Raw genomic sequence first — 12435 nt, forward strand, 5'->3', positions numbered from 1 at the left:
TTCGGAAGCCAGGTCTAAGGGAAGATACCCAGCATTACCTCCAGAGTCACAAACACATGGGTTAATTCCTATCAGTAGTGGGTTGAATAGTGACCCCTAAAAGATATGTCCAAGCAGAACCCCAGAATGTGACCTTGTTTGTGTTCAAATGAAATGCAAATGGAGACCAGACTTGAAAATTCCCTGAGCAGACCAAGCCAGCTTAGTCATACAAGCAAAGCTTAATTTAGCTTATTTTGCAAGACAAGCAAAGCTAACTTGACCTGCGTCACTTCCTGCCTGTGCCTGGGAGGATCATAAGTAACACTCAGATGTTCCCCAGAATTGATACGAGGTAACCACTAACCAATTCCCTTTCATTTCTAATACTGAAACCAGTCGCTGTGAAGAATCGACGGTCACTGCCTCCATATCACGTGAACTGCTTTATAACGATACACCTCCGAGCATCATTCCATGTTTTGGTTTCGGGGCTCCAGGTTTGCAAACTGTCTTTCTGGTGGGCGCACAATAAATTTTTTACTAATTACTACTTCAGTGATTTATTGGCTTTACATCTGTTTTTTCCTGAACTTTTGGGATAAGGGTGTTTTAAAATGTAATGAAGGAAAGGATCTAGTGAGGAGATCTTCCTAAACTAAGGTGGGCCCTACGCCAATGGCAGGCCTCCCTGTAAAAGACAGAAGGGGAAGACACAGAGGGGAGAGCTGTACGAAAACGGAAGCAGCAATCAGAGGGCAGCCACCAGCTAAGGAAAGCCAAGGATTGCCAGCAACCACCGGAAGATAGGAGACAGGCATAAAGCAGATTCTCCCTCACATCCTCGAGAAGGAATCAAACCTGTCCATACGGCCATTTTTTATTTCTGACCTCGACGAGAGAATAAATTTCCGTTGTTTTAAGCCATGCTGTTTGTGGTAACTTACTACAGCAGCCCTGGGAAACTAATGCACCATCTTAAGTCTCCAGATTAAAATTCACACTAATTTGGGGCGCCTGGGTGACCCAGGTCATGATCTCAGTGTCCTGAGATTGGGCCCCTGTGCCAAGCCCTGCATTGGGCTTCGCGCTGGGCATGGAGCCTACTCAAGATTCTCTCTACCACTCCCTCTGCCTCTCCCTGCCGCCACACATACTCCCTCTCTCAATAAACAAATATATAAGTAAATATCACACTAATTCAAGGTTTAGGTTTTAAAAACCTTATCTGTGAATTAAACTGTTGGTTAAAAATGACTTTCTCAAAGTGAAGAAGCTTAAATATTTGGAAAAAATATTCTAAATATAAATCAGTAATTATTTGTCATATTAAGTTGAAGATGTTCATACTTTAGCCTAAATATTTTAACTTCCCAGAAGTTTATACACCTAACGACTATTCACCATCACATTTGTATTTTAATAGACAATGGTGTGAGATGCAATAGAATGAAGAAAATACAACTTGTGTGTGCATGATTTCTATTATTCAGATTATGCCAATCAAATATAGAATTCCTCAAAATATGGTTGTCAGCATTGTGCTTATATCACAGAATGTAGATCTTCTTGACAAACATTTTTAAAATATGCAAGCAAAGAGAATAGTAAGTCCTTACATAACCACCAAGAGACAAGGAGAAAGGGTAAGAGGGAATTTACTAAGACAAGAAAACTCAGGACATATAATAATACAAGACAAAATCTAAATGGATATTAGACAGTGATGAAAGACCAGTTAATACTATTGTTGAGGATAAACTTATTTTTCCTATTTTAGAAAAAGATAGTAATGATTTCATAAAAGTAATGAGAGAAGGAAATATGAGGTTTCTTGTATTTTTTTTTTTTTTACAAAATAATCTGGGTGTTCTTTTTACTCTATTCATATTAAGCTTGGTGGAGTAAAGAAAAAAATATCCAAATATTTAGAAATTAGTTTGCAATACCTAATTTCACCAGAGGATGGTAGAATAGGGTCAAAACATATGAAAAAGTGTACTTAATATTTTTCTCCCAGTTCTCACAACAAAGTCATATAATATATCTAACTTGTAGAACTGTCCAAATCTTTTTATTCAAAAACGAATATTAGCAGGCGCCTGGCTGGCTCAGTCAGTCGGTGGAGTGTGTGACCCTTGATATCAAGTTTGTGAGTTCGACCCCCACGTTGGGTGCGGAGATTACTTTAAAAAAATAAAATCTTTAAAATTAAAAAAAAATAGGTAGATAATACATACTGTTGGTTGTTAGTTTGGTTGATTTGCTTGTTAGCCTGTTTCATCTGGAGTAGGAGGAGAAGGGTGGGGAAAATTTCACCCTGGGACGTTAAAATACCACCTACAACTTCCTTGTCACATCAAATCAGCAAGAAATTAAGCTCATGAAAGAACACTTTTCAAAGAGATGGTTATAAACAAACTGAGTTGATTTGCAAGAACTTTGCAAAAGTTGGAGATAAGGGAACTTATTACCCAACCACAATCTTCCACTCAAAACCCTTAAAGGGTTTTGGGGACACCCTGGGAGCGTCCAGGAGTAGCCAGCACGAAAGAGAAGGTGGTTTTTCTTACTCATGAAAATTCCCAGTGTGCTCCCCACTAGGCCTCTTATGCTCTTCCCATCTCATCCACCCAACTTCTACCAAAAGATCAAGAGATTTTGATCTTCAACAGGAACTTTCGCTGCTGAGTGGGGGGAACACTTGCGGGCAAGGGCAGGCAGTAAATTTTCTTTCCAAACAGTTACTGAGCTCCTGCTAGCTGCAGACTACCACATTCTGGAGTTTCAAAGATAAATAAGGTCTGGTCCCTGACCTTGAGAAGTTAAAAATGTTGAGACTTGGGGCACCTGGGTGGCTCAGTCGATTACGCATCTGCCGTTGGCTCAGGTCCATCCGATCACTGCCCCGCATTTGGGGGCCCCATCCAATCGAGAGGTATCCCATTTAGGCACCACATTCCTGACCCTTCTTGTCTGGTCCCTGCTGCTGCAGACAGCCTCCCTGGATAACTCCCTGTCTTTGCCCATCTCTGAGACTTGACCCATCTTCTAGGCCAGCCCTGCCTCTCCTAAACCTGGCTCTGCACCTTGCAATCAGTATCCTCTGTTGGCCGCAGTAACCTAGTCCTGACTTTGGACCAGAGGATGCCTGCAGGGGGGCTCCTTAATTCTGGCGTTGATAGAAAACACCTCAGGGTAACCTGCATAAGCAAAGAACATGAAAGTAAATTATTCGCGGAAATGACAAATATTTACATCATAACTTCAGGCAACAGTGTATCTCACTATTTCTTTATGTCGATGTGGACAAAATTGGAGGCATCAGGGCCTGCCTTTTGCATTCCTATCTCCTGGAATTGATCCAACATAGAGATGGAAGGAGGAGTTCTGAGCTTCTAATTCCAGATGTGCTAATTAGCTGCTGTGTGACCATGCAGAAGTTACCACACATCTCTGAGCCTAGGCTTCCTCATCTGTAAAATCAAATTAAGAATAATATTGACTTCATAGGTTTGTTGTGAGGAGCAAATGAGATAATATATGTTAAGGGTATTGGGCATAGCACTTGGCACAGAGTGAGTGTTCAATAAATGCTAGGACAGAATAACATGGCTGCATGTTAAAGCTTTTTTCTCGCTATTTAGGAAATCTGGAAGTACTAGCATTAGAATGGAGCATGACACTATCTGCTTTCCTGTAACCTTTCACCAAATGTATTATCCAAGTTTTAAACTGCATTAATCTGATAGATGAAAAATTATTATCTCTTTGTTGTTTTAATGTTCTTCTTTTTAATTAGGAGTGAAATTGAGCATTTTTCACATACTTCTTAGCCATTTGTATTTTTATAAATTACCTGTCAAAATACTTGCTCATTTTCCTATTTTTTTAATGACTCTAAGTTCTTTCTATAGTAAAGGAACTAACCCATTGTTCACCGTACATGGTGCAGCATTACAATTTATAGTGAAAATACTGCTGTCATTAATTATACATGATATATATACGTGATATATTTATATATCACATATAAATGTTCCACTTATGAAACCTAATAAAGAAAAATAAAATAGAAAATTAAGACTGATTTTATAGTTACAGGAAATGTCACTCTCACATTTTATTATTGTACTTCATTAAACAAATTAAGTGATGTCAACTGATGAACCATTATTTACTGTATCCATGCACACAAGTGTCCCACAGATATATGTATAGTAGTATTTCAGTCTTTGTATCACTTTACAAAAATTTACCGTACTAAGGATCAGGCCATATGTGCCTTGCCTGAAGAACAGACTTTTAGCACTTACTCCTTTTAATACACCAGTTATAATTATTCCATGGTAGGTATTTTGAGCCATCAAGATATTTGGTTAAATGGTTCTAGAAGAAACCTGTGCTAACCAGAAAGAGTTGACAGAAGAATGAAGCAAGATGATCACATACCATTTTGTAAACTATAGTGGGTGATAAAGGCTAACCCACAAAACTGAATCCACAAAACTCCCATTTTCCAGTGAATAATGCTCTTAAGTATCTTAAGGGGCGCCTGGGTGGTGCAGTCGTTAAGCGTCTGCCTTCGGCTCAGGGCGTGATCCCAGAGTCCTGGGATCGAGTCTCACATCAGGCTCCTCCACTAGGAGCCTGCTTCTTCCTCTCCCACTCCCTCTGCTGTGTTCCCTCTCTCACTGGCTGTCTCTGTCAAATAAATAAAATCTTTAAAAAGAAAAAAGAAAGAAAAGAAAGAAAAAGTATCTTAAGATTCTTTTTTAAAAATTTTATTGTGGTAAGATGAAACCTACCTTCTTAACAAACTTCTAAGTGTCCCGTACATTATCAGTGACTCTAAGTACAAAGTTGTACGGCAGATCTCTAGAGCTTATTCATCTTGTTTAATGAAAACATACTCATTCATTAGTAACTCGCCATTCCGTTCTCCTTAGCCCCTGGCAGTCACCATTCCCCTTTTTGATTCTGAGTTTGACTATTTTAGATACCTCATACAAGTGGATCATGTGGTGTTTGCCTTTCTGTAATGGCTTATTAAACTTAGCATAATATCCTCCGGCCCATCTGTGTTGTCACATATGGCAGAATTTCCTTATTTTTAAAGTCTGAATAGTATTCCATCACAAGTAGATGCCACATGTTCTTTATTCATCTGCTGATAGACATTTAGCTTATTTCCACTTTTGTGAATAGTGCTGCAGTGAGCATAGCCTTGCGAATATCTCTTCCAGATCATGATTTCAATTATTTTAGACAAATACCCTGAAGTGGGATTGCTAGATCATGTGGTACTTCTATTTTTAATTTTTTGAGTATCCTGTATATTGTTTTCCCTGGTGGCTGCCCCATTTTGCATTCCCACCCATAATGTATACGGTTTCCCTTCATCCACATTCTCACCAACACCGGTAGTCTTTTGTTTTTTTGATAATAGCCACCCTGACAGGTGCAAGGAGGTATCATTGGCCATTTGATCTCTTCTTTGGAGAAATGTCTATTCAAGTCCCTAGCCCATTTTTTGAGTCAGCCTATGAGTGTTTTTACTAATGAGTCTTAGGAGCTTTTGACATATTTTGGAGATTAACCTCTTATCAGATATGTGGTTTGCAAATATATTTTCCCATTCCACATGTTGACTTTTCGTTTTGCTAATTGTTTCCTTTGCTGTGCAGAAGATTTTTAGTCTGAGATAGTTCCACTTTTTTTACTTTTATGTTTTGTTGCCAAGTAAGTTTCTCTATACGCCCCATAATTAGCAATTTCCATTAATATTTGCAGACTAACTATAAACTTAACAGGTATTTGTAATTATCTTGAGTCTTAGCTAGTGGTTATTAAACCATACAATGGTCTTAAATCTAAATCAGTAATTTCAGTATCAATACACTTATTCCCCATTTCTAGCTATGCGTGCTATGTCTCTGACTCATCATTTCTTCATATACATATCCCTTATTCCTTTATCTCATATTTTATTGAATCCATCAATTCTCAAGAGATTTTCCTCACCTATTTCTAATTATATAAACATATTTAGTATTTACTATACTGCTTATCTTTCACAGAAGTATATTTTGGGGTATAAATATAGACATAGGAAACATTAAGGCCAAAAATGTTTAAAGTGAAGGTCAACATTTTCCAACAACAGCCACATGCTCCCATGTCCGTGGAGCTTTTTTTAGGCGCTTTAATCATGATCAAATGGTCCCTATTGACCTAATGCTATTAATGAAGTTAATAGATCTGCCTTAAAATCGGTTAAAGTGGTTTTGAAGGTTATCTGTTCACAAAAGTGCAGACAGCGGGGATTCTTCGACCCTTAAGTTTCTCATGCTCCACATATGCTTTGATTTGTGATAAGAACGTGACCTAGAAGACGGCGCAGATTCAGGACTCTGAGAGTGGGGAGACGCCTTCCGCCTGAGGTTCCTGGATATGACCCTCTGAAGATTCTTCAGGGAAGACCCGGCAGCCCTGGTGATGACCCAGGGATGATCCAGGGCCTGCCCAGCTGACATGCGATGACTAGCCTCCAACATAAGTAGTTTGTCTATAAAGTCCTTTGCCAAGTGGGAAATATTTGGCCAAGGCTAGAAAGGAAAAATAAATAAAATAGAATAAAATAAATAAAATCAAAATACACAAACACACATAGAGTATCATCTTCTTAATTACATAGATGAACGCATATCAAACCCGAAAGACCTTTTCAAGTAAGCAAGTTAAATACTATATCATTAAATATGTAGGGAACCTGAAAACCCACTTTCAAAAGAGGCACAAAACAAACAAACAAACAAACAAACATCTATTTGGTGAAAGGAAAAGACAAACACAAATTGTCTTCCAAACTCTCTGTTCAGTGAAGGAGAGTTCCTTTCCAGAAATCTGTCCAGTGTGCGTCAATTAGCAATGTGAGTTCCCACATCACATTTGTGTGGGCTGGAAAGGAAAAGCAGCTGTCGTCCATGAAGTACACCAGCACCCAGTTAGTATTTACCACTCTCTGGTCATCTCATAGAGCTTCCATGACTCCAAGAATCAGCTAGAGTGGAAAGTGGGATGGATTGAGAAATCATCAACTTTCTCTCCCTTTGAAAGCTTACTCCAGACTTAGGAGTCCTCCATCTGCACAGCCCCCAGAGAGAAAGGGCAGGACGAAAAGGGCACCTGGGTGAAGACTCCTCCCCCGGGACATTTCCTCCACACACTCAGGGCCCGCATGGCCCCCCATCAGTTGGCTACAAGCAGGATTCTGCATGTAGCAGAGATACTGCAGGCTGCGATGTGTACAACCAGCTATTCACTGTCTCGGGGATTTGTTCTCACAGTATTTTCTGCTTTCGCACATACTTTAAGTACAATAGCTGTAATTCACAGTGACTTTTGCGAGGATGGAGACGAGAGCTGTTGCTTCCACTTGTGTTCTGCGTTATCTACCAACACATATCATAGACCTAGGAAAAAAACTACAGTGTTGTATCCTTTGTCATCTACAAAGGAGAAACACTGAGAAAGTTGCCAGTACATCTGCTGCATCTCAAACAACAATTTCTGGTTGACATGTGTTTTTAAAAAGTTGAATCTCCCAAGATAAGGAAATCCTTACAACCTATTGTCTTTGTCCTTGTGTGAGGAAAAATCAGACTCAATTCAGACATCACACTCTCCAATCTCTTAACACTCTATTAACCTAGAATTTGAATCAAAAGAAACCAGGAAAGGAATTGCTCTTTTTTTTCCTTTAGCTTATTTAGGTAAATGAGATATGAGAAATATTTATCCCCAAAATAAAATGCATGAAATAAATGAACACATTTGCCAAATACTCAAAGACAGGGAAAATAAAATGTAAACACTGCATGTCTAGACAAAGTACGTCAGTGGCTGACACTCAAATGGCATATCCTCTGCTTTGGCTAGACATCTATTTGGCTCTGAATCCAGACACATTTATCTAGGCTCAAGGTTAAATTAGATGTCTCCAATGGAACATTATAAGACAAGCAACTGAATCTTTCTGGAAAATATAAAATATATGTAGTGAGATTTATGGAGAGCTCATTAATATGACCCCAAATGAGCATACACTTAAAACGCAGTTGCAGAAAATAAGGTAACATAGAAAGTTCTTCAGCTGAAGTGCATTATTCAAACACAGGTTAGAAATTACAGGATTCCTGAGCCATGAAGAACAACTGGAGAGTACCTAGCCATCAATCACATATTACACAGTAGAAAATGACAGGTGTAGAAAAAAATGTCAGAACTATTTTATTTTTATCTTCTTAATCAAAAATTTATTTTTGTCTATGTTGTATGAAGTATAAAATAAATAATATGCATATATGTATATATTCTATAAATGAATAAAAATTGAGTGTGCATGCTCACAACTTTTGGACTAATAGTGTTATAATATGACCAAAACCTATTTAGAGGGGCATCTGGCTGACTCAGTCGGTACAGTATGCAATTCTTGATCTTGGGGTTGTGAGTTTGAGTCCCACACCAAGCACAGAGATTACTTAAAAAATAAAAAAACGATTTGGAGACCACACATTGAATCAAATTCATATCGTGGACCAACTCTCATTTGATGACATCATTCAGTCCCTTCACCAGTCTGGACATCCATCTTGCCATTTCCTCTCTTTGCCTTGAAAATTCCTATTTGGCTTTTCTCAGCATTCTCGAAGAGACACTGCCATCAGTCAGCCTGTTAACCCATCTTAAAGTGGAAGAGCCTGGGAGGGAGGCAAGTGGATCTGGACTATGCAGGCTGCCCAGCCCTATACAGCTCTAAACACAGGGTCTCAGTTTCCTCATCAAAAAAATGTGGATCATATCTCTTTCACAAGATTGCTATTAGAAACAAATTAGATCAAGTATGGTTTTCAAAATATAAAATATCATGTAAGTTTTTGTTGCTCTTGTTCTTGTTACTATTAAATCATTATTTTACTCCTTCTTCAGTTCTTTTGTGGACACACCCACCTACTACACACAGAGAACTGGAAGAAGAAAATTATCCAAAACTTCTCGTACCGAGTCCACTTACTATTAGCATGACAAATGTGTGTCCGCAAAACAATGTTCTGCATTAAGAGGTAATGAATCAAATAAAAAGAAAGATAGCAAGACATACAAATGGCTAACAGACACATGAAAAGATGCTCAACATCACTCATCATCAGGAGAATACAAATCAAAACCACAATAAGATATCACCTCACACCTGTCAGAATGGCTAAAATTAACAGCACAGGAAACAGCAGATGTTGGCAAGGATGTGGAGAAGGGAACCCCTCTTACACTGTTGGTGGGAATGCAAACTGGTGCAGCCACTCTGGAAAACAGTATGGAGTTTCCTCAAAAAGTTAAAAATAGAACTACCCTCCAATCCGGCAAATGCACTACTAGGTATTTACCCAAGGGATACAAAAATACTGATCCAAAAGGATACATGCATCCTGATGTTTATAGCAGCATTATCAAGAATAACCAAATTATGGAAAGAGCCCAAGTGTCCATCGACTGATGAATGGATAAAGAAGAGATAGTATATGTATACAATGGAATATTACTCAGTCATCAAAAAGAATAAAATCTTGCCATTTGCAATGATGTTGATGGAGCTAGAGTGTATTATGCTAAGCAAAACAAATCAGTCAAACAAAGACAATACCATATAATTTCATTCATATGTGAAATTTAAGGAAAAAAACAGATGAACATCAGGGGAGAAAAAAGAGAGAGGCAAATCATAAAACAGACTCACCTATAGAGAACAAACTGAGGGTTGATGGAGGGAGGGGGATGGGCTAAATGGGTGATGAGCATTAAGGAGGGCACTTGTGATGAACACTGGTTGTTATATGTAAATGATGTATCACTAAATTCTACTCCTGAAACTAAGATGACACTATATTTTAACTGGAATTTAAATAAAAACTTGAAACTACAAAAAAAGAAAGAAAGGTAGCACTTTATTTTATTCTGAGGTCATTCAATTAATTTAGCAACAAGTAAATTGTAATATTTGTGAACAATTCAGTCCTTTTTATTCCCTTTGCTCTTTCTTCCTTTCCTCATCTGGTTCTTTGCCTATTTGTCTATCCTCTCCAATAGAAATTGGTCGAATGGTATAAAACAATAATAACAAAAAGAAGGTACAAAACTGAAATTTAATACTAGCAATTGCACTATTTACTCTCTTTGAAAGAATAAAGGGAATTTAGAGGAATGGTATCTTATATTCTATTGAAGTCTTGATTCCTTCACCTTTAAACAGAGAAATAAGGAGTGATTTTAGTTTTTTGTTTTCCAACTTTTTGATGAATGATTTCTCCTAATGTAGTTCCTTCACAGAAATGCCCATAGAGAATCAGTAGTAAAAGTCATTATTAGAGTCTAGACACTACAAACACGCACACACACATGCACACACACACACAAGCACATACACAATATACACAGTTCCTAAAATTCTATATGCAACATCTCGAATTTTAAGGATTGTAATTAATGTTAAAATTTGCTAAATATAGAGCTTACTGAAGTACAGGGTAACAATTATTGATGGATTTAATTACAGAGTTTTCAGACAACTACAAGTATCTATTTTTAAGTAGATGGATAAACCACCACTCAAATGAGTGCTAAGAGCACTCAAAGTAGCATTTATCTCCTTAAAAATAGCTTTTAGGGGCACGTGGCAGCTCTGTCAGAAGAGTATGTGACTCTTGCTCTTGGTGTGGTGAGTTAAGCCCCCCATTGGGTGTAGAGACTACTAAAAAATTAAATAAATAAATAATTTAGAAAAATTTTTAAATAGTAGTATTTATTAAAAACTTCTACTGGGGGCACCTGGGTGGCTCAGTTGGTTAAGTGTCCAATTCTTGGTTTCAGCTCAGGTCATGATCTCAGGGTCCTGGGATAAAGCCCTTGTAGGGCTCTGCACTCAGCACAGTGTCTGCTGGAGATTATCTCCCTCTCCCTCTCCCCCTGCTCCTCCCCCTGCTCGCCCTCTCTCTTTAAAATAAATAAATCAAATCTTTAAAAAACAAAACAAAACTTCTACTGATGACAATTCTCTGACTAGCATTTCCCTTCCTTTGAACTTTAGTGTAGGGCACTGGTAGGATTTCACTTAAGTTTTGCAATTAAATTATATGTAAATGTGCCCCCAAAGTACCAATTAACTCTCCATAACTTTATTACTTGTAGACCAGGAAAATAACTCTTCCTCGTATCAGAAAGCAGGAGATTCTGGGGAGCCTGGGTAGTGCAGTCGTTAGGCGGCTGCCTTCAGCTCAGGGCGTGATCCCGGCGTTCTGGGATCGAGCCCCACATCAGGCTCCTCCGCTATGAGCCTGCTTCTTCCTCTCCCACTCCCGCTGCTTGTGTTCCCTCTCTCGCTGGCTGTCTCTCTCTCTCTCTCTGTCAAATAAATAAATAAAAATATTAAAAAAAAAGAAGTGCAACGTAATCAAGGAAACAGATAACTACCTTCCACTCTCATCACTACTCCTTATACCAAAGGTAACATCTACGCAGCCAAAGTGAAATGCACATGGTTTCAATTCCAAGAAACACTCACTGTGATTGAGGTTAAGGGAAGAAGATATATACCTGTACAATTGCAGTCAGAGAAGAGATGAAGAAAGTGATGAGTAGAAGAGGAAGTGCATTATGAGAGATTTTATAAACATTAAAATTATGTTCTGTAAAACTTCTAAAGTAAAAATATCACTTACAAAGTTGAGCACCACATTTTCATGAGCGTAAGTTTTTAAGAACTAAATCACAGGAATGGGAACCAAATTACAAGAATTATGACCTAACTGAAATGTGGTTCATCTCATTATTGAAATTCTAGTCATGATGGAAAGAGAATAAAAGGGAAATAAAGAGTCAAATCTTCTGCTCTCCTTCCCCTTTTTCCTACTTCATAACCTGAATGGAAAAGAAATATAGCAAAGAAAAAATACGAGAAATTAATGGAGATGAGGATACAGAAAGAAAATCGGGGTCATGGCTGTTGAGCAAAATCCATCAGCTCTGTTACTTCTAAAGGAGTGCATCAGTAAACTTTCTCCTACCAGGAGAGCAGTCATAGGTGAATCTCAGTACATTTTCTATCAATATCCATGTGGGATTTTTTAATACCAGTGTTTGTCTTTGCCAGCTGGCTAATATGGTTATAAGACTCATTTTATTATCGATTTTTTCACATCAAAAAAGATTACTGTGATATAGTGCAATATAATTAGACAATAATACATGATTTCCAACTCACTGGCAAGAGTGTGTAGCTCTTCACTAGCATTAAAATGTTAACACCTCACTTTTCTCTCTATTCCATTTAAAAGATGAAAAAGGTGTACTTGGCACTGTAAAATATATATATATATAATATAAATATATATATAAATA

General features: G+C 37.9%; 1 protein-coding gene across 1 annotated transcript in view; it reads right to left on the reverse strand.

The window, feature by feature from the left end:
* Window positions 1-6281: 6281 nt before the first annotated feature.
* PSKH2 (protein serine kinase H2) overlaps window positions 6282-12435 on the reverse strand; it is an 18869-nt gene continuing 12715 nt past the window's right edge. Inside the window, exon 3 of the mRNA XM_008689110.1 lies at window positions 6282-6587. Coding sequence (XP_008687332.1) covers window positions 6282-6587 — 306 coding nt within the window. The remainder of the gene's footprint in view (window positions 6588-12435) is intronic.

Source organism: Ursus maritimus, unplaced genomic scaffold, assembly GCF_017311325.1.
Source record: "Ursus maritimus isolate PB19 unplaced genomic scaffold, ASM1731132v1 scaffold_9, whole genome shotgun sequence".
In the NCBI taxonomy this organism is placed as follows: Eukaryota; Metazoa; Chordata; class Mammalia; order Carnivora; family Ursidae; genus Ursus; species Ursus maritimus.